The 27,931-nt window shown below is 35.6% G+C and overlaps 1 protein-coding gene across 7 annotated transcripts in view; it reads right to left on the bottom strand.

Annotated features, from left to right (window-relative positions):
* The window catches only part of WDPCP (WD repeat containing planar cell polarity effector), a 515,554-nt gene that overhangs the window by 288,771 nt on the left and 198,852 nt on the right, over positions 1 to 27,931 (bottom strand). For 5 of the 7 annotated variants that reach the window (XM_055241570.2, XM_063617935.1, XM_063617936.1 and 2 more), the window contains 2 exons: positions 9,342 to 9,530; positions 5,864 to 5,987 (listed from right to left, as the gene is read on the bottom strand). In XM_055241570.2, the coding sequence (XP_055097545.1) occupies positions 5,864 to 5,987; positions 9,342 to 9,530 (313 nt within the window). Of the gene's footprint in view, positions 1 to 43; positions 307 to 460; positions 1,067 to 5,863; positions 5,988 to 9,341; positions 9,531 to 27,931 lie in introns of those variants that run through there. The other 2 variants (XM_055241572.2, XM_063617937.1) reach the window with 2 other exon arrangements.

Raw genomic sequence — 27,931 nt, 5'->3', positions numbered from 1 at the left:
TTGCTTTAAAGACTATTTGTATTACATTACCAATATAGGCTGGGCATGGTAGCTCACGCCTATAATCCCAGCACTTTGGGAGGCCGAGGCGTGTGGATCACCTTAAGTTGGGAGTTTGAGACCAGTCTGACCAACATGGAGAAACCCCGTCTCTACTAAAAATACAAAATTAGCCAGTCGTGGTGGCGCATTCCTGTAATCCTAGCTACCTGGGAGGCTAAAGCAGGAGAATCGCTTGAACCTGGGAGGTGGAGGTTGTGGTGACCCAAGATCACTCCATTGCACTCCAGCCTGGGCAACAAGAGTGAAACGCCATCTCAAAATAAACAAACAAAAGACAAAAAAACTCATTACTACTATATTAGCCCTCTTTGGAGTATTTATCTGGTATAATTTTTTTTATATTCTCTGACATTTAAACTTTCTTTGTTTTTTTTTTTTCTTTTTTTTTTTTTTTTTGAGAAGGAGTCTCGCTCTTTCACCCAGGCTGGAGTGCAGTGGCGCGATCTCGGCTCACTGCAGGCTCCACCTCCCGGGGTTCACGCCATTCTCCTGCCTCAGCCTCCCGCGTAGCTTGGACTACAGGCACCCGCCACCTCGCCCAGCTAATTTTTTGTATTTTTAATAGAGATGGGGTTTCACCATGTTAGCCAGGATGGTCTCGATCTCCTGACCTTGTGATCCGCCCGCCTCGGCATCCCAAAGTGCTGGGATTACAGGTGTGAGCCACCGCGCCCGGCCTCTTTTTTTTTTTTTTTTTTAAATGACATACGGTCTTGCTCTGTTGCCCAATGCAGTTGCAGGAACAAGGCTCACTGCAGAGTTGAACACCCAGTCTCATGCGATCCTCCCATCTCAGCCTTCCAATAGCCGGGACTACAGGCGTGTGCCACCATGTGCCTGGCTAATTTTTTAAAAAATGTTTCGTAGAGACGGGGTCTCACTGTGTTGCTTGTGCTGGTCTCAAACTCCTGGGCTGAAGCGATTCTCCTGCCTTGACCTCCCATAAATGCTGGGATTACAGGTGTGAGCCACAGCACCTGGCCACCTTCTCTGTTTTAGATATCTTAAAAAAAAAAAAAAAAAAAAAAACTGAGGAAAAAATGTTTCACATTAACAATGATTATTGAGTTTTTGATTCATTGCTAGTATCTCATTGTGTGCTTTCTATTTTCCATCTTTTTTCCCATGTTCCTTCCCCTGCATGATGCACTTTCCCCTAATTCTTGCCATCTTTGGGGTTAATTTTTTTTCTTTATCCAACATTTTCCCTCTCCTTGCGTGAAAATTATATACTCTATTTCTTTCCTTTTAGTGATTACCCTAGAAATTCTGTATTTCACTTACTAAAATCTAGAATTAATAAATATCTTTATCTTCCTCTTGAAAAGTATAAGGACCTTAGAATGCTTTAACTCTCTTCACTTCTCTTCTGATTTATATGTTGTTATTGTCCAAGATTTTAGTTTAACTTTTAACCCCCTGAATTAGACATTAGTGTATACGCTTTATATGATCAATTTTTGTTTAGGTTCCCACAAGTTTATGAGTTTTTTTTTTTGTCTACCATTCCTTTTTGCATCTCATGACTTCCTTCATTCCAGTTCTCTCAGGAAGGATGCTGTCCCATTCAAGGGTTCTAGATATATGTATGGATGTCTGATACAACCTCCCATTCTGCATGAGCTCTCAGTTATGTCTCCTATCCTCTGAGTACACAACCTTTGTAAACCAAGCACCTATCTTACTGTGAGCCAGAAGATGCCCTCCAGGAGAACGTTGAGTTTGCTTACTCTTGTGGAATCAAGCACCCTTGTCATTTCAGCCTGTTTCCCTTACTTTACTGCCAGCTCAACCATGCTTTCAATAAATATTTTGAATATATTATCTAGCATTTGTGGATGATCTGATTAGGAGTTTTTCTCTAAAAATCATTCTATCTTGTTGCCTTGAATGTTCTTAGGTTAACTTTTTTAGTATTCATGTTCTTTAAAATGATTTCATACAAATGTTGTATTTACTATATATGCTCCATCAGTGAAAAGTATAACTGAAAAAGCCATGTATATATGGAATTGCTTAAGAACTGTATTAGTCACAAAATGATTTTTGTTTTGCCTATCATATATATTTTACATAAGCTAAAAGCCATTTCCAAAAGACTGCCCTTTTCTGAATTCTAAGTGTAAATACTGACTCCAATATATTATCCCCAACATCTTATTATAAAAATTTCCAACATAGAGCAAAGTTAAAAGATTATCTACCACATGTATTCTGACTTTATCGTTTTACATGATTGCTTATCACATATCTACCCATCTATCCCTCTATTTATCCATCAATTCATATTACTTTTTGTTGTTACATTACAAAGGAAAATGCAGACATCAATACATTTCCCCATCAATATTTCATAAACAAAAAATTTTATTTCTAGGCAATAAATCTCAAATTCCCCAAATTTTGCTTAATATTTTTATAACCACTTAAAAAGCACAACTCTCTGTGCCACAATCACATAACGCTATTTGAGTCAGAAAACTCAAATAGGGAACAGTCTCACAGTTAAGAAGGGGGAAAAGTTAAAAATAAATTATTAACTCTTTATATTACATTATATTTCCAAGTTAGTAATAAGCTTCACATGTGGCACATTCATTTGAAATGTTTGCCCTTTCATTTCATCAATATTTAGGGGTTCCTATTATAGTTTCTATCTGTTTATGATGAAAAGCTCTCACTTGCCATCACTTCCCTGTTCAGTACTTGTGGAAGACTATTCAATTTCATGGAGGCAGCTGACAAACTACCTTTTAAACTTAGTTTAGGCAAAGTTGCATTTACCTTCTGTAGGTAAGTGTCTTCCAGTTTAATGATTTTATAAATTAGATTTTATCATCTCTTTAATAAACACTTTATTAGCTACCATATCAAGACTGTGCTTCTACTGTTTTCTCTTCCTATCTCTAACGTTAGGAGCATAATTAACATTTCTAGGGAGCATTTCTTTATGAAAATTGATCACTTTGAATGCATACAAAAAGAAGAGAAGTGAGTTTTAAAGTTTAGATTTGTTTGAATTTGGAAAAAGGCTTTCAGGTAATTTTTTATATTTGTTAAAGACAAAAAAGACCAAAAAGTGTAAAGCAATGTCTATAGAATTCCTCTCCTCTCAAGACAAAAACAAAATTGTATATAAAACATTTATTTTAACAATCTACATGGTATACTTGTCTATTATCACAAATTCATACTATGACCTTACCCTTCATATTCTGGATGAAATTAAAATCAATGTAATATTTTACTCTTTATCAAAATAATCCAATCCAGATTCAGGCAATCTGAGTTCCATGTGAGTAATTTTAGGTACACCCCTAATCTCTGTGGGGCTACTTTTCCTCATCTTTAATTTAAAATTCCCTATGATGGTCTTTACTGTTCTGGGATTATTCCATTATCTAATATTGTTTCTTTTTTCAGAGTATTAAAATATTGACTAGCCAAAGGACAAGGAGTAATGTAATTCTAGCATTTCACAGATACAAAAAGGTATTTGGCCTGTTTCTCTTCCCCTAAGCATGAGAACTTCTTGGTAGCACATTAAACAAAAGAATGGTTCCAACTTAAGCTATGTCATTTAATTTCTTCAAAACTTTTGTTTCTTTTTTCATAATACTGTATAGCTTACTATCAAAAGAAGAACTAATAAAACACTCATTATAATTGGAATAGTAGCAAAGTATGCAAAAGAAGAAACATGAAAAAGCTAGTATACCCCAAGGGAAACCATCCAGTTCCAGATGTAACCACATAGAAAAGCTAGAGAATAATAATAATGATAACAATAGTGACCTTATCAAAGTACGTCCAAAAAATAATTAGAAAACCATTTGAGAAAAACCAATGGACAAAAAATTCACATTAGTAGAACAGAGCATCCTAGAGCCAGCAGGATGGTTACAAATATGATGCTTATGTGAAAACTAAATCACTGCATAAAATCTCAGAGGTCAGAGACAATGAGGACACAAAGAATAGGCTTCCAAAACTTCTGTTTCATTCACTTTCATCTTTTTGGGCTCTTTAGGCAGGAGGAGAATTCATTAATTTTCCCCAGAAACAGAGAAACAAATATTAGCAATAAGAGCAAAGAACAAAGCTCTAAGTCCAAATAAATGTGACAATTAACCCCAGCACTTTTACTGTATGTTCATTCATAGAAGACAGCCTCATTTATATGAAGAGTCCTGGAATATGCTAATGTCATTCAGATGAAAAGGCAAGATTCAATTACATATCATAACCCTTACAATATTTTAACATTTCTCAGCTTCCAAAATTGCTATTTTCCAGAGGCTTCACTGCTTGGTAGACTTCAAAATGCCACTTTATATATAAAAATCTAATTATAGAACATGAATATCTACACAATAATACAAGTTATCAAATCTTGACCAGTCTGAAGTTTCCCCCTTCTTTTTGGCAGTCAAAAATAGTTACCAAACAGTCCACTCTTAAATGAATAAAAATTTCCAGTTATTTTATAAGCTAGGAACTAAAAAAATACAACAAATAATAGATAAATGTTTTTAAGGGAAGAGTAAGGAACAGGGAATCAAAATCAGTTCAAAGATCTGGCACCACCAATAACTTGTTATTTGATCTAAGCAAGCCACTTATCTATGCCTCAGTTTGCTCATTTGTCAAATGATACTACTACTTTAACAGGGGTTTCTGAGAAAAAAATAAGAGAATATACATCAAAGCCCTTGAAAGAGTGAAAAGCACTAAAACAGATTATATTATTGGTAAAATTAAAAGTCTAAAATCAACTCCTTGATGTAATCCTCCTTTTTGGTATACAGTTGAAAATTCTGTTACTTTCCATTATATAACATATCATATATAAAAGAATACTATACATATATGTATACATATATGCAAACATACACAGACATACATATGTATATTTATGTGTATATATACACATAGTTAAAAAACAATTTTTTATTTTTAATAATTTAATAATTTAATATACCCTGATATTTACCACTCATCTTAAGAAATAGAACATTACTAATACCTTGGAGGCTATTATATGCTTATTTTATCATATTTCTTTTCATTCACTCCAGACTGCTCTAAATTGTGTGCTAATTACTCGCTTGCTTTTACTTATAGTATTGCCACATTTATATATATATCCCTAAATTATCCATGCATTCATCCTCCTTCTTTCCATCCATTAATCCTGCTTTCTGAACTTCATGTGTGTACATACATATCCTATTATATTTTTCCTTCAACTTCTGCAATACTTTTCTTAGAGAAATTTCTTGACATTATTTTTCACATATTTTCTAAGGTTAACAAAATTTATTATACCCATTTAAAGCAGAGAAAATGGGGTACAGTGAAGCTAGAAACTTGCCACATTATATGAGCAGACAATGGACAAGTTTTTCTACAGTAATTCTGAAAGAAAAACAAACCACTGAGTGTCTCAGAGCTTTACAGAACATTCATATCATTAGCTTCAATTAAAAAGAAAATATTTACTTAGTGCGAGTAGCACAATTCAGTTAATATTTCTACATTGACTTTACATAGCTTTCATATTAAAGAGGAAGGTATATTAAAAAGTACTGATGATATAAAACCCTCAAATAATATTCAAATATTTCCTTAAAATGAAAACAATAACAAATTAAATAAGATCAAAAGAAGATGTATATTTCTTTGAGGAGATGGACTGTTAGGAAACATGCAGCCTTACTATGGAATATTTTAATTAAAGAGGATGTCTCCTGAAATAAGTAATTAGTCTGATACTAATCAATCCAAACATATCATTCACCTGAGCAAGTGATGGAAGAATCTCCTTGCATATTTGCTGATCTGGTCTCTATATTCCAATATAGTGGAATCCAGAAGTGGTCTTGTTGGAGCATAGAAGGTTCCAAGGCTTGTCTCAAGCTGTGCTGTGGAATTCAAACATAGCAGCACTAAAACAAGTGAAACTCCTTCAATTACAACAAAATACTCATGTTTGCAGTCAGTCAGGTTTTGCAAACTTGGATGAAACGTGAGCTTGTTGCAGGAAAGATGAAATTAAAATATGACAGCTGGTACAAAAACAAACCTGTGTATAAACTTTCACTTGAGGCAAAGCTGACAATGACTCTGAGCAACAAAAAGCTGTCAAAACTGAAGAAATCCATAATGAACCAACCTCTCACCACAAATGGGTAATTAAAACAGTGACTCATCAAAGTAACACAGTTTGAACTAGTACTTCCAGTAAAATCAATTCACAGTGTGCTAAACGTTTACTCTCTTTGGCTAAAAGGAGAAAACTGACCTTTCTTCATTGGGAATTGAAATCGATACAGCAGAAATGTTTTTTAAAATAATACAAATAAACAGCCATACTGGAGTAGAAATATGTCTCTATTGCAATTTTAAAACAACCGTGAGTTGTCTTAAACAGCAAAAGTCTTGGTTTTATCTAAGTGTGAAAGCTAAGACCTCTGGGAGAGGAAAGAAGGACTGAAGAGGCAGGTTTTGATAAACTAGAGGGCTAAGATTGGGGTAAAGGGCACATTTTGCCTGCTTCACAATTTTACCAAGACATGCTCATGGGACTAGGTTTTTCCCCAGAAATACCTGGAAGTTAAGCAATTACCATAATGGTGAGAGTAAGAGTATGTATGAGAACACTACAGTTCACAGTAAGACTTCTCTGATTTTTATGCTACTAGCACCGGGTTGAATAAACAATTCCTTATTTAGCAAAACTCTTTAGTTTTAGGCATATTTGGGTGTGAAAGTATTAAATACCTCATCAGAGTAATTACTATGGACTTGGCTAAGCTGTTAGTAATTTCTTTTTTTAATCTCAAATCTAGACAGTAAAGTAAGATGAACTTTAGGGGTATTTTCTTTCAAAGCAGCAGTCAATTTAGATTAAAATTGAATACAGCAATGCTATTGTGAAAACAAGCCAGATTCTCTTGCCATTGCTTGTTTTCTTGACAGCATGTTTCGTACATCTGAAATGTTCGAACCCACATGGAATACTCATAACCCAGCACAGTTATAGATTCATTAGATAGCCCAGCTTGATGTTTAAGGCAGAAATGAAGATCTCAAAGATAACTACAATACGGCTACAAATAAAAGAGCTCACTGGGTTCCGCTAAGAAAAGGAAAACAAATTACCATGTCAAATTTGTTAGATTCAGATAGAATAAGTCTCAAGAGAGAAAAAAAAATTCTGAATGTTTTAGAAATATGTTTTGCAGTTACTGGGGAGAAAACGCACATACCTACTTAAAATGCACATATTCTGATAACCCAGCACTATGCAAAAATTTTATTTTAATAGCCTAGTATCATACAAGCTTTTTATTTCCCTATCTCCCCAATATGGTTCCTTGAAAATATACTTTATTAAGGCAAGAATCTGATATTGCCCATTTGTGTATTCCCTAATAATCTTTCCTATAACACAGTAATCTTACAAGACAAATTCACTGAGGTGCTAGCAATTTTTCAGTGTGTTGAGGGTCAACATTTTATCTTTTCCATATTTCTTCTTTAACTGTAAATTTATTATCTCTTATATAGATTGTGTATAACATAAGCATTCTTTAGGGACCCTGCTTTTTAAAATTTTTTCTTTCATGTTTTTTTTAAGTATACACTCAGTCATTACAGTATATCAATACTAAGAAATAATTAGTTAAGATAACTCTGCAGGCAGCAATATTATAGTAGTACCTTGTACCCTAAAATTACGGAGTTATACTCTTCTTTTTAACTAATACTCATTGAGTACCTAAGTAGTGGGCCATGCACTAGGCATTTTCTCATTGTAAAAATACTGGAATTTCTTGGCCAGGCGCAGTACGGGCTCACGCCTGTAATCCCAGCACTTTGGGAGGCTGAGGCAGGCAGATCACTTGAGGCCAACCCGGGCAACATAGTGAAACCTCTCTACTAAAAATAGAAAAATTAGCTGGGCGTGGTGGTGCACATCTGTAATACCAGCTACTCAGGAGGCTAAGGCAGGAGAATCACTTGAACTCGGGACGCAGGCATTGCAGTGAGACGAGATCATGCCACTGCATGCCAGCCTGAGTAACAGAGTGAGACTGTCTCTAAATAAATAAAATATTGGAATTTCCCTAGATAAATTTTGACTACCTCCAAAAAGAATATTTAATTAATATTAAATATTTATTGTGGACCATGTGTGACTTGGGCCAAGACCCATGATACAGACTTCCTGGAAGAGCATGTGCTTACTAATTATTCTTCTCTAAAATTACTAAAATGAAGGTTACCTACAGAATTCTATCCAAACAACTTGTTTATTTTGGCAATGTAATAAACTGGGATAAGAAAAATCTATAAAAATGCAAAGAAAATAGAAAAGTAAAGCTCTCCAAGTTAAGATCTTTTGACATATTTCCTGTTGCTCCTAGCTTGTAAATTACCTAGGGACAGTTTCTCATTCACCATGATTTTCCGCCATTAATGTCAATGCTTAACGCAAAGATATGAAAGATGCAAATGTTAGAATGTTTAGGTGCATTGTACATTAAGTAAATAACTTATAAGAAAAATAATACTAGATAATTGGCAAATATAAAGATTTATTTCATTATTGTATGTGTCACAGCATTCCCCACTGCCCCACCCCCTGACCTTAGTTTTTTTAACTTCTCTTTTAAAATTAAACATCTTAGGTATCTATCAACAAAATTACTTATTGGGCAAAGGTAAGGAAATACAAGCAGGCAGAAGAGAGAAGAGTGTTACAACTATAAGTCAGAATAAGGAAAACAAGAAGGAGAGGCCTGGGCTACAATTCAGATATACAAAAAAAGGAAGTGTTAAGGACTATTGTCTGGACAGAGGACTTCGGTGTGAGAAAAAATATTGATGTCTAATGTGAGGGAGGAATAAAGACCTTTGTTTGGTGCCCTTTGTCTAGCAGACCCCACGGAGTACATGAAATTTTTGATCAAAGTTTGAAATCTGAGCACATTCCATCTGTGAGCTTAGACTGAATTGTATAGTGACTGCACTGTAAGTTCCAACATAAGCATATACAGAAAAGTTGTTCTTTATGTTGACAAATACTATACAGTAAGTACCATATGGGAGCAATTATTTGATATCTGATCCTTTCAGTTTTAATAGAGCGCTAACATTTTTATCATTTAATCTCCAATACCATGACTCAAAAACAACTTCAAAAGATAACTCAATAAAATATATTTCATGTATATACAAAACCCATCTATGAAAAATATTTCAAGTCTGACCTTCTCTCTCTGGAGTGAGCTTCTGTCTAAGAAGATGGTTTACAATGGCGCTCATGCTGATAAAGCACTGGTGGCCCAAAGTGTCCCAGTTCATGCTGCTCAGGATGTTTATTGCCTCATAGATCTCATCACAGTGAATGTATTGGAAGATGATGTCTATCAGGCCCAGCTGTCCTCGAGTGAAGACACCTATCACAAAACATGGAAAACCAGGTGAATCTTTTAAAATAAAAGTAGAATAACAAAAAGAGTTAACTTTTCCATAAAGAAAAAAACCTGTATTGCTTGCATAAGTGCTAGAAATGTGGGACTGATCTCCTTCTCAGCTAATATTTGCTATAAGATACACTGATAAAACAAAAACACATCTGTTGATCCTTTTAAAATGAAAGAAAATTCACTTTTACTCTTAGGACCAAGAGCATAAAACAAATATTGGGGGGTGGCATTCTGTTCTGGTTTTATTGTCTTTTAAATATGGCTGACCTCATTTGAAATTAATAATTTCTGTGTATTAAATGACACTAAGTACTAGCAAAAAAACAAGGTTTTTTGCTTGTTTGTTTTATCTAATTTTTAAAATCTTTTCAAAATGGTAGGTTACAAAATCTTTTTTTCTCAATGTTTACTGATTAAAGTCTAAAAAACTTCCTCTCAGTACAAATAATCATGAAAGAAAATGAGAAAATGTAGGTGAAATTACTTTTAAGCCACAAAGTATTATAAAATATTACTGTAATTATTTTTATTACTATCATCATCATCATCATTTAACTGGAATAGTTATAGGCTTCAGGATTTTAAAAAATGTATTAGTTCATGAGAAAGATGCTAAAATTCTTCATACTAACTTCAAATCACATCAAAATGAAAACTTGTGCTATTAACAGGACTCAACTTGATAGGGAATCTGGGGAATTGCCTTTGACTATACTAAGCAGTAAAACTTTACTATTCCTTTTGTGTTGGTAAAATCAAAGAATGTGACCATCCAACAGCCTTCATGAGCCTGCAGTCAAGCATTGGAAGTCCTCATAAATCAGGGTGGCTCCTTGGCAGTAGATATTAATCCATAGGAACTTTGCAGGAAACCAAAAATATCTGAAGTCTGTTGACTCCGCCTATACCCTATGTAATACTTCTACTAGTAACAAGAGAAAGAACTCATCTACTGAGAAGAAAAGCTAACATATAATCATAATAAAATCATTGAAAGGTGATAAAGAGAAAATCTTAAAAGGCAACCACAGGAAAAAAAATACACTGAATGTACAAAAGAGCAAAGATATGAATGATTCCAGACTTTGCATCTAAAATTATGTAATCCAGAAAACAATAACAAGACATTTTAAAAGTACTGAGAGGTAAAAAGTAAATTAATCTAGAATTCTATACCTTTATAAAAACGATCCAAAATTCATGAAGATAACAATCCTTACATGCACCTAATAACAGAGCTGTGAAATAATAAAGCAAAAACTGACAGAATTAAAAGGAGAAAAAGCCAGATCTAAAATTATAATTGGTGCCCAGGGGCGGTGGCTCATGCCAGTAATCTGAGCACTATGGGAGGCCAAGGCAGGCAGATCACTTGAGGTCAGCAGTTCAAGACAGGCATGGCAAACATGGCAAAACAGTCTTTACTAAAAATACAAAAATTAGCCGGGCGTGGTGGCAGGGGCCAGTAATCATAGCTACTGGGGAGGCTGCAGCAGGAAAATCACTTGCATCTGGGAGGTGGAGGTTGCGTTGAACCAAGATCACACCACTGCACTCCAGCCTGGGTGACAGAGTGAGACTCTGTCTCAATCAATCAATCAATCAATCAATAAAATTATAATTGGAGATTTCAGCACTTTTACTAATCAAGAGAATATGTAAGCAAAAAATCAATACATATAGGAAATACTTGAAAAATACTTATCAATGAATTTGACCTAATTGACATTTATAAAACACTGCACCCAACCACAGTAAAATGCATTCTTTTTAAGTGCACACAGAACATAGACCAAGATAGAGCATATTCTGAGTAATATAATGAAGCTAAATACATTTAAAAGTTTTAAAATCATAAGAGCATTTTCTCTGACCACAACAGAATTAAATATCAATAACAGAAAAATTATCTGGAAAATCCCCAAATATTTAGAAGTTAAGCAACATCCTTCTAAATAACCTATGGGTCAAAGAAAAAAATGTCACAAAGTATATTAGAAAATATTTTTAATTGAATTAAAGTAAGACCCAAAGTAAATAGAAGGAAGGAAATAATAAAGACAGTAAATAGGAAATAACAAACATAGAAAAATCAATGAATTCAATAGCTTGTTCTTTGAAAAGATCAGTAAAATTGACAAACTTCTGTCTCAGATGAGAAAAAAAGAGAGATGATACAATTACCAATATAAGAATGATCACTACAGAACTGCTGACATTTAAAATCAGTGAATAATTAGTTTTTATATGAATAAATATAACCTAAATGCAATGGATTCCTTGAAAGACCCAAACTATCAAAGCTCACTCAAGAAGGAATAAACTTGAATGGCTCTGTATTATTTAAATTTGAAGTCATTGTTAAAAAAACCTTTACACATACACACACACACACACACACACACACACACACACACCAATGCACACACATAATTAAACACGACCTGCATGTTAAGATGTCTTCACTGGTGAATTCTCTCAAAGATTAACGGAAGAAATAATAAAACCAGGAACAGTCGCACACACCTATTGTCCCAGCCTCACAGGAGGCTAAGGTGGGAGGACTGCTTGAGCCCAAGAGTTTTAAGTCCAACCTGGGCAAGACAGCAAGACTGTGTCTCTAAAAAAAATAGTAATACGTAAAAAAAAAAAAAAAAAAAAAAAAAAAAAAAAAAAAAATTAACAAAAGAAGAAATAATATAAATTCAATACAACTCAAATTATAAGAGAGAATACTTCCCAACTCATTTCATGTGGTTAGAATTACACTGACACCAAAAATGAAGATATTACAAGAAAATAAAAAGAAAACTACAGACCAATATTTCCCATAAACAAACACAAAAACCCTTAACATAATATTAGCAAATCCAGCAATATATTAAAAGGATAATATATCATGAACAAGCAAGATTACTCCCACAAATGCAAGGTTGCTTAATCATCTGAAAGCCAATCAATATAATTTACCTTATGATGAGAAAAAAGAGAAAAAACCTATAATCATTTCAATTGCTGCAGAAAAAGCACTTGAAAAAAAATTCAACATCCAATCAAGATAATGTATCTCAGCAGACTAGGAATGGAAAGGGACTTCCTCAATATAATACCATCATACTTATAGTGAAAGATTGAATGTTTTCCACCGAAGATTGGAAACAAAGCAAGGATGTCCTCTCTTACCATTTCTATTTAATATTGTACCAGATGTCCTAGCTGTAAGAAGTGAAGAGAATAAAATAAAAAGCACACAGTTTGGATAAGATGATGTAAAACTTCTAAATCCAGTTGTCATGATCATCTATGTAGAAAATCCTAAGGATTCCAAGTTACTTCAGCTAAGAATGAGTTTAACAGGATTGCAGGATATATATGGTCAATATTTTAAAAATTTATTTCTACATAATCCCAATGAACAATAAAAATTGTAATTAAAACCATTTATAATATAATCCAAAAACATGAAATACTTAAGGATAAATATAACAAAGCATGTACAAGACCTTTACACTTAAAATTATAAAACTACGCAGAGAGAAACTAACACCTAAATAATTGGAGAGAGGTACTACTTTTATGGATTAGGAGACTCAATATTGTTAAGAATCATTCCTCCCTAAAATGATCTATAGACTCAACACAATCTCAGTCAAAATCCATCAGGTGAAACAAGCCAGTTTCAAAACTTATATAAACATGGAAAGGATCTAGAATAGTCAAAATAATAGGAAAAAGAAGAATAAAGTTGAAGGACTAACACTACCTGATTTCAAGACTTACTGTAAAGCCACAGGAATCAAGTCAGAATGGTACTTGCTTAACTATAGATATTTAATTCACTAAAAGACAATACAGTTATTGATAGGTCAAAGTAATTCAATGGGAGAAAGAATACTCTTTCTGACAATTGGTGCTGGAACAATAAATATTCATATTAAAAATTAATCTCAACCCATACCTCATACCATATGCAAAAAATTAACTTGAAATAGACCATAAACCTAAAGGTAAGAGCTAAACCCACAAAACTTCTATAAGAAAATCCTTGTGACCCTGCGTTAAACAGTTTTCTTAGGACGTGAAAAGCAAAAGCCATAAAACAACATTATGAACGGAGTTTCATTAAAATTAAAAACTTCTGCTACTTTATACACAATGGTAAAATAATAAAAGGGTAAACTACAGGCTGAAAGAAAATATTCACAATACAAGTATCTTACAAAGGCCTTGTATTCATAAAATATACATAAAAAACCTCTTACAACTCAAGAATAAGTAAACAAAAAATCCAATTAAATTTGGGCAAAAGATTTGAAGACATACTTCATCAGACAAGATATACAACAAATAAGCACATGAAAAGATGCTCAATTCCAACAGTCACCAGAGAAATGCAAATCAATACCACGACACACTTACTAGAATGGCTAAAATTAAAATGACCATTAATTTCAAGTGTTAGAACTTGGAGCAACTAGAGTTCCCATAAATTGCTGATATGCTAAATGACACAATCATTTTAGAAAACAGTTTCTTCTAAAGTTAAACAAACACTTAGCATATGGCCCAGCCATTTTAAACTTGTAGGTTTTTGACAAGAGAAATGAAAATATATGTTCATACAAAGACTTGTAGATGAAAGTACATAGCATTTTTAATCTGTTAGTGAAAACCTGGAAACAAACCAAATGTCCATCAATATGTGTAAGGATTAAAAAACTGTGGCACAGAAATACAAAAAAAACCCTCAGAGGATATTAGGAACACCTCTATGCACTCAAGCTAGAAAACCTAGAAGATATGAATACATTTCTGGGAACGTACACCCTGTCAAGATTGAATCAGGAAGAAACTGAATCCCCGAACAGACCAATAACAAGTTTCAAAACTGAATCACTAATAAAAAGACTACCACCAGAAAAAGCTTAGGACCAGACAATTCACAGCCAAATTCTACCACGTGTATAAAGAAGAGCTGGTACCATTCCTACTGAAACTATTCCAAAAAAATGAGAAGGAAGGACTCCCCAACTCATTCTATGAGGCCAGCATCATCCTGATAGAAAAATCTGGCAGAGAGACAACAAAAAAAGGAAACTTATGGCCAATATCCTTGATAAACATAGATGTAAAAATTCTCAACAAATACTAGCAAACGAAATCCAGCAGCACATCAAAATGAAAATCTACCACAAATAAGTAGGTTTTATCCCTAGATGTAAGGTTAGGTCAACATACCCAAATCACTAAATGTGATTCATCAAATAAACAGAATGAAAAACAAAAACCACATGATCGTCTCGATAGACACAGAAAACGTTTTCAATAAAATCCAACATCGCTTCATGTTAAAAAAAAAAAAAAAAAAAAAAACTTCAACAAACTAGGCATTGAAGGAATATACGTCAAAATAATAGAGTAATCTATGACAAATCCACAGCCAACATCATACTGAATGGGCAAAAGCTGGAAAACTGGAATAAGACAAGGATGCCCTCTCTCACCATTCCTGTTCAATATAGAACTGGAAGTCCTAGCCAGAGCAATCAGGCAAGAGAAAGAAATAAAATACATCCAAATAGAAGACAGGAAGTCAAACTATCTCTGTTTGTAGAAAATATGATTCTATATCTGGAAACCTCATAGTCTCTGCCCAAAAGCTCCTAGATCTGAGAAACAATTTCAGCAAAGTTTCATGATACAAAACTAAAGTATACAAATCAGTAATATTTCCATACACCAACGACATCCAAGCTGAGAGCCACATAAGCAACACAATCCCATTCACAAAAGCCACAAAAAGAATAAAACACCTGGGAATACAGCTAACAGAGAGGTAAAAGATCTCTACAACAGGAATTACAAAACACTGCTCAAAGAAATCAGAGATGACACAAACAAATGGAAAAACATTCCAAGCTCATGGATAGGTAGAATCAGTATCATTAAAATGGCTTTAATGCCCAAAGCAATTTACAGATCCAATGCTATTCCTATCAAACCACCAATGACATTCTTCACAGAATTAGGAAAAAAATAAACTAATTTGAGATCCGTTCCAAGATGGCTGAATAGGAACAGCTCCGGTCTGCCGCTCCCGGTGTGACTGACACAGAAGACGGGTGATTTCTGCATTTCCAACTGAGCCTCGGCTGGTGATACCCAGGCAAACAGTGTCTGGAGTGGACCTCCAGCAAACTCCAACAGCCCTGCAGCTGAGGGACCTGACTGTTAGAAGGAAAACTAACTAACAGAAAGGAATAGAACCAACATCAACAAAAAGGGCATCTACACCAAAACGCCATCTGTAGGTCACCAACATCAAAGACTGAAGGTAGATAAAACCACAAAGATGAGGAGAAACCAGAACAGAAAAGCTGAAAATTCTAAAAACCAGAGCACCTCTTCTCCTCCAAAGCATCGCAGCTCCTCGCCAGCAATGGAACAAAGCTGGACGGAGAATGACTTCAACGAGTTGACAGAAGTAGGCTTCAGAAGGTTGATAATAACAAACTTCTCCAAGCTAAAGAAGCATGTTCAAATCCATCGCGAGGAAGCTAAAAACCTTGAAAAAAGTTAGACGAATGGCTAACTAGAATAAACAGCGTAGAGAAGAACTTAAATGACCTGATGGAGCTAAAAACCAGGGCACAAGAACGTCGTGATGCATGCACAAGCTTCAATAGCCAATTCGATCAAGTGGAAGAAAGGGTATCAGTGATTGAAGATCAAATTAATGAAATAAAACGAGAAGACAAAGTTGGAGAAAAAAGAGTAAAAAGAAACAAATAAAGCCTCCACGAAATATGGGACTATGTGAAAAGACCAAATCTAGGTTTGATAGGTGTACCTAAAAGTGATGGGGAGAATGGAACCAAGTTGGAAAACACTCTTCAGGATATTATCAAGGAGAACTTCCCCAACCTAGCAAGACAGGCCAACATTCAAGTTCAAGAAATACAGAACACACCACAAAGATACTCCTCAAGAAGAGCAACCCCAAGACACATAATTGTCAGATTCACCAAGGTTGAAATGAAGAAAAAAATGTCAAGGGAAGCCAGAAAGAAAGCTAGGGTTACCCACAAAGGGAAGCCCATCAGACTACCAGCGGATCTCCCTGCAGAAACATTACAAGCCAGAAGAGGGTGAGGGCCAATATTCAACATTCCTAAAGAAAAGAATTTTCAATCCAGAATTTCATATCCAGCCAAACTAAGCTTCATAAGTGAAGGAGAAATAAAATACCTTATACACAAGCAAATGCTGAGAGACTTTGTGACCACCAGGCCTGCCCTACAAGAACTCCTGAGTAAGCACTAAACAAGGAAAGGAAAAACTAGTACCAGCCACTGCAAAAACATGCCAAATTCTAAAGACCATCGATGCCAGGAAGAAACTGCAACAACTAACGAGCAAAATAACCAGCTAACATCATAATGACAGGATCAAATTCACATATAACAATATTAACCTTAAATGTAAATGGGCTAAATGCCCCAATTAAAAGACACAAACTGACAAATTGGATAAAGAGTCAAGACCCATCAGTGTGCTATATTCAGGAGACCCATCTCACGTGCAGAGACACACATAGGCTCAAAATAAAGGGATGAAAGAAGATCTACCAAGCAAATAGAAAGCAAAAAAAAGCAGGGGTTGCAATCCTAGTCTCTGATAAAATAGACTTTAAACCAACAAAGATCAAAAGAGACAAAGAAGGCCATTACATAATGGTAAAGGGATCAATTCAACAAGAAGAGCTAACTATCCTAAATATATATGCACCCAATACAGGAGCACCCAGATTCATAAAGCAAGTCCTTAGTGACCTACAAAGAGACTTAGACTCCCACACAATAATAATGGGAGACTTTAACACCCCACTGTCAACATTAGACAGATCAACAAGACAGAAAGTTAACAAGGATACCCAGGAATTGAACTCAGCTCTGCACCAAGCAGACCTAATAGACATCTACAGAATTCTCCACCCCAAATCAGGAGAATATACATTCTTCACAGCACCACATTGCACTTATTCTAAAATTGACCACATAATTGGAAGTAAAGCACTCCTCAGCAAATGTAAGAGAACAGAAATCACAACAAACTGTCTCTCAGACCACAGTGCAATCAAATTACAACTCAGGATTAAGAAACTCACTCAAAACCGCACAACTATATGGAAACTGAACAACCTGCTCCTGAATGACTACTGGGTACATAACGAAAGCAGAAATAAAGATGTTCTTTGAAACCAACAAGAACAAAGACACAACGTACCAAAATCTCTGGGACACATTTAAAGCAGTGTGTAGAGGGAAATTTATAGCACTAAATGCCCTCAAGAGAAAGCAGCAAAGATCTAAAATTGACACCCTAACATCACAATTAAAAGAATAGAGAAGCAAGAGCAAACAAATTCAAAAGCTAGCAGAAGGCAAGAAATAACTAAGATCAGAGCAAAACTGAAAGAGATGGAGACACAAAAAAACCTTTCAAAAAATCAATGAATCCAGGAGCTGGTTTTTCGAAAAGATCAACAAAACTGATAGACCCCTAGCAAGACTAATAAAGAAGAGACAACAATCAAATAGACGCAACACAAAATGATAAAGGGGATATCACCACCGATCCCACAGAAATACCATCAGAGAATACTATAAACACCTCTATGCAAATAAACTAGAAAATCTAGAAGAAATGGATAAATTCCTGGACATATACACTCTCCCAAGACTAAACCAGGAAGAAGTTGAATCTCTGAATAAACCAATAACAGGCTCTGAAATTGAGGCAATAATTAATAGCCTACCAACCAAAAAACGTCCAGGACGAGATGGATTCACAGCCGAATTCTACCAGAGGTACAAAGAGGAGCTGGTACCATTCCTTCTGAAATTATTCCAATCAATAGAAAAAGAGGGAATCCTCCCTAACTCATTTTATGAGGCCAGCATCATCCTGATACGAAAGCCTGGCAGACACACAAGAAAAAAAGAGAATTTTACACCAATGTCCCTGATGAACATCGATGCAAAAATCCTCAATAAAACACTGGCAAACCGAATCCAGCAGCACATCAAAAAGCTTATCCACCAAGATCAAGTTGGTTTCATCCCTGGGATGCAAGGATGGTTAAACATACGCAAATCAATAAACATAATCCATCACATAAACAGAAGCAACGACAAAAAACACATGATTATCTCAATAGATGCAGAAAAAGCCTTCATCAAAATTCAACAGCCCTTCATGATAAAAACTCTGAATAAACTAGGTATTGATAGAATATATCCCCAAACAATAAGAGCTATTTATGACAAATCCACAGCCAATATCATACTGAATGGGCAAAAACAGGGAGCATTCCCTTTGAAAACTGGCAGGAGACAAGGATGCCCTCTCTCACCACTCTTATTCAACATATTGGAAGTTCTGGCTAGGGCAATCAGGCAAGAGAAAGAAATAAAGGGAATTCAATTAGGAAAAGAGTAAGTCAAATTGTCCCCGTTTGCAGATGACATGATTGTATATTTAGAAAACCCCATCATCTCAGCTCAAAATCTCCTTAAGCTGATAAGCAACGTCAGCAAAGTCTCAGGATATAAGATCAATGTGCAAAAATCACAAGCATTCCTATACACCAATAATAGAGAGCCAAATCAGGAGTGACCTCCCATTCAAAATTGCTACAAAGAGAAGAAAATACCTAGGAATCAAACTTAGAAAGGACGTGAAGGACCTCTTCAAGGAGAATTACAAACCACTGCTCAAGGAAATAAAAGAGGACACAAACAAATGGAAGAACATTCCATGCTCATGGGTTGGAAGAATCAATATTGTGAAAATGGCCATACTGCCCAAGGTAATTTATAGATTCAATGCCATCCCCATCAAGCTACCAATGACTTTCTTCACAGATTTGGAAAAAAACTACTTTAAAGTTCATATGGAACCAAAAAAGAGCTTGCATTGCCAAGGCAATCCTAAGCAAAAAGAACAAAGCTGGAGGCATCATGCTACCTGACTTCAAACTATACTACAAGGCTACACTAAACAAAACAGCATGGTACTGGTACCAAAACAGAGATATAGACCAATGGAACAGAACAGAGGCCTCAGAAACAACACCACACATCTACAACCATCTGATCTTTGACAAACCTGACAAAAACAAGCAATGGGGAAAGGATTCCCTATTTCATAAATGAGCTGGGAAAACTGGCTAGCCATATGTAGAAAGCTGACACTGGATCCCTTCCTTACACCTTATACAAAAGTAAATTCAAGATGGATTAAAGATTTAAATGTTAGGCCTAAAACCATAAAACCCCTAGAAGAAAACCTAGGCAATACCATTCAGGACATAGGCGTGGGCAAGGACTTCATGACTAAAACACCAAAAGCAATGGCAACAAAAGCCAAAATAGACAAATGGGATCTAATTAAACTAAAGAGCTTCTGCACAGCAAAAGAAACTACCATTAGAGTGAACAGGCAACCTACAGAATGGGAGAGAATTTTTGCAATCTACCCATCTGACAAAGGGCTAATATCCAGAATCTACAAAGAACTCGAATAAATTTACAAGAAAAAAACAAACAACCCCATCAAAAAGTGGGCAAAGGATATGAAGACACTTTTCAAAAGCAGACCTCTATGCAGCCAATAAACACATGAAAAAATGCTCACATCACTGGTCGTCAGAGAAAAGCAAATCAAAACCACAATGAGCTACCACCTCACACTAGTTAGAATGGTGATCATTAAAAAGTCAGGAAAACAACAGATGCTGGGGAGGATGTGGAGAAATAGGAACACTTTTACACTGTTGGTGGGAGTGTAAACTGGTTCAACCATTGTGTAAGACAGTGTGGCGATTCCTCAAGGATCTAGAACCAGAAATACCACTTGACCCAGCAATCCCATTACTGGGTATATACCCAAAGGATTATAAATCATGCTACTATAAAGACACATGCACACGTATGTTTATTGCGGCACTATTCACAATAGCAAAGATTTGGAACCAACCCAAATGTCCATCAATGATAGACTGAATTAAGAAAATGTGGCACATATACACCATGGAATACTATGCAGCCATAAAAAAGGATGAGTTCATGTTCTTTTCAAGGACGTGGATGAAGCTGGAAATGATCATTCTCAGCAAACTATCGCAAAGACAGAAAACCAAACCCCGCATGTTCTCACTCATAGGTGGGAATTGAACAATGAGAACACTTGGACACAGGGCAGGGAACATCCCACACCGGGGCATGTTGGGGGGTAGGGGGCTGGGGGAGGGATAGCATTAGGAGAAATACCTAATGTAAATGACTAGTTGATCAGCAAACCAACATGTCACATGTATACCTATTTATCAAACCTGCATGTTGTGCACATGTACCCTAGAACTTAAAATATAAAAATAAATAAAATAAAAAAGAGAAAAAAAAGAAAAACTAATTTAAAATTCATATGGAACCAAAAAAAGAGCCTGAATAGCTAACGTGATCCTAAACAAAAAAAAGAAAGCTGGAGGCATCACAACATACCCAACTTCAAACTATACCACAATGCTACAGTGACCAAAACAGCATGGTACTGGTACAAAAACAGACACAGAGACCAATGAAACAGAATAGAGAGCCCAGAAATAATGCTATACACCTACGACCATATGATCTTTGACAAAGTCAACAAAAACAAGTGGGGAAAAGACTTCTTATTCAATATATTGTGCTGGGATAACTGGCTAGCCATATACAGAAGATTGAAACTGGACCCCACCTTTACACCATACACAAAAATCAATTCAAGATGGATTAAAGACTTAAGTGTAAAACCTAAAACTATGAAAACCCTGCAAGGTAACCTAGGAAATACCATTTGGGCACAGGCCCCGGCAAAGATTTCATGACAAAGGCGCCAAAAACAATTGCAACGAAACCAAACATTGACAAATGAGACTAAAGAGCTTCTGCACAGCAAAAGAAACAATCAACAGAGTAAACAGACAACCTACAGAATGGGAGAAGATATTTGCAAATTATGCATCTGACAAAGGTTTAGTATCCAGCATCTTAAGGAACTTATACAAATGAATAACCAAAACACAAACAACCCCATTAACAAGTGGGCAAAGAACATAGACATTTCAAAAGAAGACATACATGCAGCCTACAACCATATGAAAAAATGCTCAACATCACTAATTATCAGAGAAATTCAAATCAAAACCACAATGAGATACCATCTCATACCAGTCAGAATGGCTATTATTAATAAGCTAAAAAAAAAAAAAACAGATGCTGGGGAGGGTGCAGAGAAAAGAGGACGCTTATACACTGTTAGTGGGAATGTAAATTAGCTCAGACATTGTGGAAAGCAGTTTGGGCATTTCTCAAAGAACTTGAAACAGAATTGCCATTCAACCCAACAATCTCATTACTGGGTATATACTCAAAGAAATATAAATTGTTCTACTATAAAGACACATGCACACGTATGTTTGTCACAGCATTATTCACAATAGCAAAGACTTGGAATCAAACCAAATACCCATCAACGGTAGACTGGATAAAGAAAATGTGGTACATATACACTATGCAATACTACATAGCCATAAAAAAGAATGAGATGATATGCTTTGCAGCAAGATGGATGCAGCTGGAGGCCATTATCCTAAATGAAATAACACAGGAATAGAAAACCAAATACCACATTTCTCACTTATACAGGAGAGCTAAACATTGAGTACTTACAGACACTAAGAAGGGAAAAATAGACAACAGGGCCTAGTTGAGGGTGAAGGGTGGGAAGATGGTAAGGATTGAAAAACTGCCTATCAAATACTGTATTTATTACCTGGGTGATGAAATAATCTGTACACCAAACCCCCAAGACACGCAATGTACCTATAAAACAAACCTGCACATGTACCTCTGAACCTAAAATAAAAGTTAAAAAAATTGTGGTGTATTGACATAATGACCTACTGTTCAGTAATGTAACAAAAAAATACAGAAATACATACTAACATCGAAGATTCTCACAGAATAATGCCGAGCGAAAGTACCAAGACACAAGAGTACCTACTACATGATCCCATTTCTATGAAATTCTAGAAAAGGCAAATCGAATCTATTTTTTTACCTAAAAAATGTTTTTTATAGATTTAGGGATACAAGTGTACTTGTGTTACATAGATACGTTGCATTGATGAAGTCTGGGCTTTTACTGTACCTATCACCCAAATAGTGAACATTGTACTCAATAGGCAATATTTCATCCCTCACCCCTCTCCCACCCTCTCACCTTTTGGAGTCTCCAGGGTCTATTATGCCACTCTGTATGTCCATGTGTACCCACTGTTTAGCTCCCACCTATAAATGAGAATGTGCAGTTTTTGACTTTGTTTTACAGCCATTTCACTTAGGATAATGGCCTCTAGCTCCATGCATGTTGCTGCAAAGGACATGAGCAAATATAATCTATTATAATGGAAAGCATATCAATGCTCATTAGCTTCTGGAGAGATGGGAATTAACTGAAAAGGGCCTTGAGAGAATTTTTTGGGATGATGGAAATGTTCTATATTATGATTGTGGTGGTAATCATCAGGGTATATACATTTGTCAAAACTCATTGAACTGTACTTTTTTTTTTTTTTTTTTTTTTTTTTGAGAAGGAGTTTTGCTCTTGCTGCCCAGGCTGGAGTGCAATGGCGCGATTTTGGCTCACTGCATCCTCTGCCTCCTGGGTTCAAACGGTTCTCCTGTCTCAGCCTTCTGAATAGCTGGGATTACAGGCATGTGCCACCATACCCACGTAATTTTTTTGTATTTTTAGTAGAGACAGGTTTCACCATGTTGGTCCGGTCTCAAACACCTGACCTCAGGTGATCCGCCCACCTCGGCCTCCTAAAGTGCTGGGATTACAGGTATGAGCCACCGCGCCTGGCCTTAACTGTACATTTTAAATGTGTGTATTTTATTTAGGTAAATTATACCTCAATAAACTGCATTTTAAAATTCATCATCACTCTAGTTTGAAGAAAGTAGAATGCTGTCTAGAATAAAAATTCATTTTAAATTATATGAGATCCAATTTTAAGATGACTAGGCATCTAACAAAGTGTCTAGCATTTTCAGCAATAAATTACCTAATACCACTTGGGTAAAGTATAATGTTAAAATAACTCTTTGAAAATAACTCTTGGGGAAAATTGCTTTGTACCAAATTTCTAAGAGAAAAATCATGCTGTTTGTTTTTTAGAAAGAGAGACAGACAGACATACACACACATACACACGTTGCCTGTGATTTTAAAAATTCTATGAGAGTGAAGATGTTAGCTTTAATTACCTCTTTTTTAACATCATCACTTGAACATTTAACCTTTTCCTAACTTTGCACACTCTATGAGGGCACTGTGGGGACACTTTAGGCAAAGGGAATACTATCATCACCAACATGGAAGGAGTGAGTGTGAGAGCACACACCAGGGCTGGGAAGCTACACTGGTGCAACTCAGCTGGGGAGATAAAGACCAAGTGGCAGGAAAGGGCTTATCAACCACTGAAGTATTTCTTTTTTTTTTTTTTAACTTTTATTTTAGGTTTGGGGATACATGTGAAGGTTTGTTACGTAGGTAAACTCATATCACAGAGGTTTGTTGAACAGATTATTTCATCACCCAGGTATTAAGTTCAGTACCCAATAGTTACCTTTTCTGCTTCTCTCCCTCCTCCCAAACTCCACCCTCAAGTAGACCCCAGCGTTTGCTGTTCATTTGTTTGTGTTCATGAGTTGTTAGCATTTAGCTCCCACTTATAAGTAAGAACATGCAGTATTTGGTTTTCATTCCTGCGTTTGTTTGCTAAGGTATAATACCCCCAGCTCCATCCATGTTCCCACAAAAGACATGAAGTATTTCAAGCTGGAGAATCCACGACCAAATCTGTACTGTTAGAAAGATCACTAGGATAGCACTCAGGGGATTAACTGCGGAGTAGGATGACAAGACTGGAAGGCAGAAGAATATAGATACAGGACCTCTGCTTGATCATGGTAAAACAGAGAAGGTCTACATTAAAGCAATGACATTGAGGCTGAATTAAATGAAATGTTTTGACTGTATTTAGAAGGGCGAATCGATAGGATTTGGTCACCAATTGGATGTGGCATTAGGAGTGAGGGAGGATTCTAGAACGACTTTTGACTTGGACGTTCCATCTGAATAATTGTACCGTTCACCAAAAAGAAGAATACAAGAGGAAAAGCAGGGTTGGAGAGAAAAAAGATGACTTTATGTCTGCACATAATGAGTCTAAGGCACACATGTACATCCAAGAGAAGGTATTCAGCAAGCCAGATGAATATGTGGATGTGGAGTCAGGAATGGTGTGGGCTGGAGTCAGAGATCAGATAACAAAACTGAAAATAAAGTCTAAACCTGCACAAAATGAGGGCTAAAAATGGAACCCTGGATGGCCTCAACATTTTCATGAGTAGGCAGAAAAAGAGCATAAAAAAGTGATAGAAACTTGCATTTGGGATCATAGAAGGCTGTTTGATGAGGGTTCTGTGATAGTAGAAGTGGTCAGCAACCATCAAATGCTGAAAAGTCATCAAACAACATAAGAGAAATGTATTTATCAAGTAGGAAGTCACTGGTGACTTTTCTAAGAGCAGTTCCAAGACACCGTGGAAGATACAGCCAGAGCAGTGTTCTGAGGAGTGAGAAGTGAAGAAGCAGAGAAAAAGCAATGTTCAGTATTATTTCAATGAGTTTGGCTATGAAAAAAAGGTGAATATTAGATCAGTAACAGAGGGGAAACCATTTTAAGGAAAAGTTTCGTTAGTCTGTTTTTATGGTGTAGCTTGGGCCTGTTTATCTGCTGCTGTTCCAAGATAGATGGGGCCAGGGAGGGTGACAAAGTAAAGGTGTCAAAGGGAATGTTATGGGATCCACAGAGAATATAGTAGTGGCACTAGTCTTGGACAAGAGGAAGGGATCCTTTTTCACTGAACTGAGAGGGAAAGATTCATGTGCATATTGATAAGTGGTTGAGTGGGGGCGTGGTAAGAAGCAGATAAACTTAATGAACTGACAAAACGTGAGATGCTCTGTTGAGAGGAATAGGGAGCTGATAATGTGAGTTTAAGGAGAACAGTGAAGGTTGGAAAAGGTACTGGTGAGAATGGAAAAGCTTTAATATCTTAGTAGTATAATTAGGGCCTCCACTTTTTAAAATTAATCTCACTCTATATATGAAGAAATGTTATAATTATTGCCACATAAAGAGATTCTGAATACATATTGCTTTCTATAAAACAACATTTCTTGGCTTCCATGTAATGATACTTCTAATTACCTCCTAAGGAAGACATAATCTTTGAATTCTTCTAATAACAAGAATGATGGACTTTTAATGCCCAACACATTTATGTGATCATTGTAAGGATTAAGAAATGGAAGCTCTAGCCTTGGAGCAATGTTCCTTCAACATTACATTAACTGACCTAATCTAAGAGTCTAACTCCAAAAATCTTAGCATATTGGCATTAGGCACTGTCACGTTTACATATGAAAGCATTCTATTTTAAACTACGATCCATGATCTATCTTTACAATTTTAAATTGTAAGCTACACCTTTCATGTCAAATTTTCCAAAGGCTTGCATAACAAGCATCTGAAAAAAAAAATCTCATAAATGCTCCCTAGTGGGAAAACTGCACATGCAACTACCTGTTTATATATGCAGTAACTTGAATTATACATGAAAACTCCACATGGATGCCCAGAATCAGCACTGACAAATTCAAGAAGTATATTAATTTTTTTGGATGTATTTAGTAGCAGATCATAAGAAAAATCTGTTCTTTATACTGGGTTTTCTTTAAAAAATCTGCTAGTTGGAATCTTCTATTTCAAGGAATCTACTCTTCCCAGGAAAAATAATTTGTAATAAATATTAATCTTATACATTAAAAATGAGAAACAAAACTTTAAAAAATCCTTGGAAATTCCACATTTAGATCTTTTAAAGAGCCTATAAGACTGTACAATTTCCCTATTCTATAAAACTTAAGAGTCATATTGAAAGTAAAATTTAAATGATAAATGTCAGTTGCAAAAGTTATCACCTTTTCATTTGAATGCTTGACTTCTATTGGATAATTCTCTTCCAAGAGACCTTCTTGGGAAAAAGAGGTGACAGCCAACTCATTGCCTAATTGATTTAGGAACAGAGCCCAGGGAGACAGTCCAATTAAGTTTACAAGCTGGCAATTAGCAGGAGGCCCTCTAAATCCCTACACTGAGAGCCTGTTTACTTTAGTAAGAAGGCAAATGTGCTAGAGATAGGAAGAGAAAGCTGTGCTTTTTGCAAAGCTGTTGTGAGTAGGCCCACAAGGGAGGGCTGAAGAAAAGCTAGGTGTACATGGGCAGAAAGCCTTCTGTTTGACAGGTAACTGGGTAATTTAGATGGTGAAAGGAGAGATTGAGAGAGAGGGTGAAAGGAGAGATTGAGAGAGAGAGAGAAAGAAGGGCAGGGGGCGGGAAGAGAGAGAGTGTGTGAGAGCATGAGTGCATGCATGTGTGTGTGTTTTAACAGACACGCAAAACATCAAACATCCACTTTAATTAGTGTTGTGTATGGAGACATACAACTGTTAAACATGTAGTTAGGCAAAGTATAACTGGATTATCTCATAATAAATGAGACTCCAAACATTTTTTTCTTGAACAATATTAACATTATGAATAGATTTAGCTGCATTTTTATTATGTGAAAAGAACATAGGTCTCACATTGTATGCATTATATCTTTCAGGTAAATCAAATCATGTTCACTAGATTTATTTCATGTATTCAACTTCAGAGACAAGCAGCTCCATGAAAAAAAACAAAGTAAATTGAAAGCTATTTAACAAACACTACAATGTCTTTAAAAACCTAACTTTGTATCACAGAGCCAAATTCCATAAAGGGTTTTAAAATGTATTTACCTTTCTATGTTTTCAAGTAGCCATAATGTACATTAATTAAAATTTATTTTTTACATCTAAATGAGGTTCTCTCAAGAATGTTAAATTGTAGAAATCTACCTAAAGTATATCATATATTTCAGGGCACAGCTAGTAATGCAAAGCTACAATAGGCAAGTGAATCATCATAATAAAATTTTATTTTAAAGTCTCTTGGTTGATACATAAAAATCAACTGGAAATGGATTAAAGACTTAAATATAAAACCCAAAAGTATAGAAATCCTGGAAGACAGCTAGGCAATACTATCCTGGACAACAGGCAAAGAGTTCATGACAAGGACGCCAAAAGCAATTACAACAAAAGAA

This window comes from Symphalangus syndactylus, chromosome 14 (assembly GCF_028878055.3).
Source record: "Symphalangus syndactylus isolate Jambi chromosome 14, NHGRI_mSymSyn1-v2.1_pri, whole genome shotgun sequence".
Classification (NCBI taxonomy): Eukaryota; Metazoa; Chordata; class Mammalia; order Primates; family Hylobatidae; genus Symphalangus; species Symphalangus syndactylus.
Note: the sequence above shows the minus strand (reverse complement) of the source record. Positions and strands in the feature narration are given on the sequence as shown.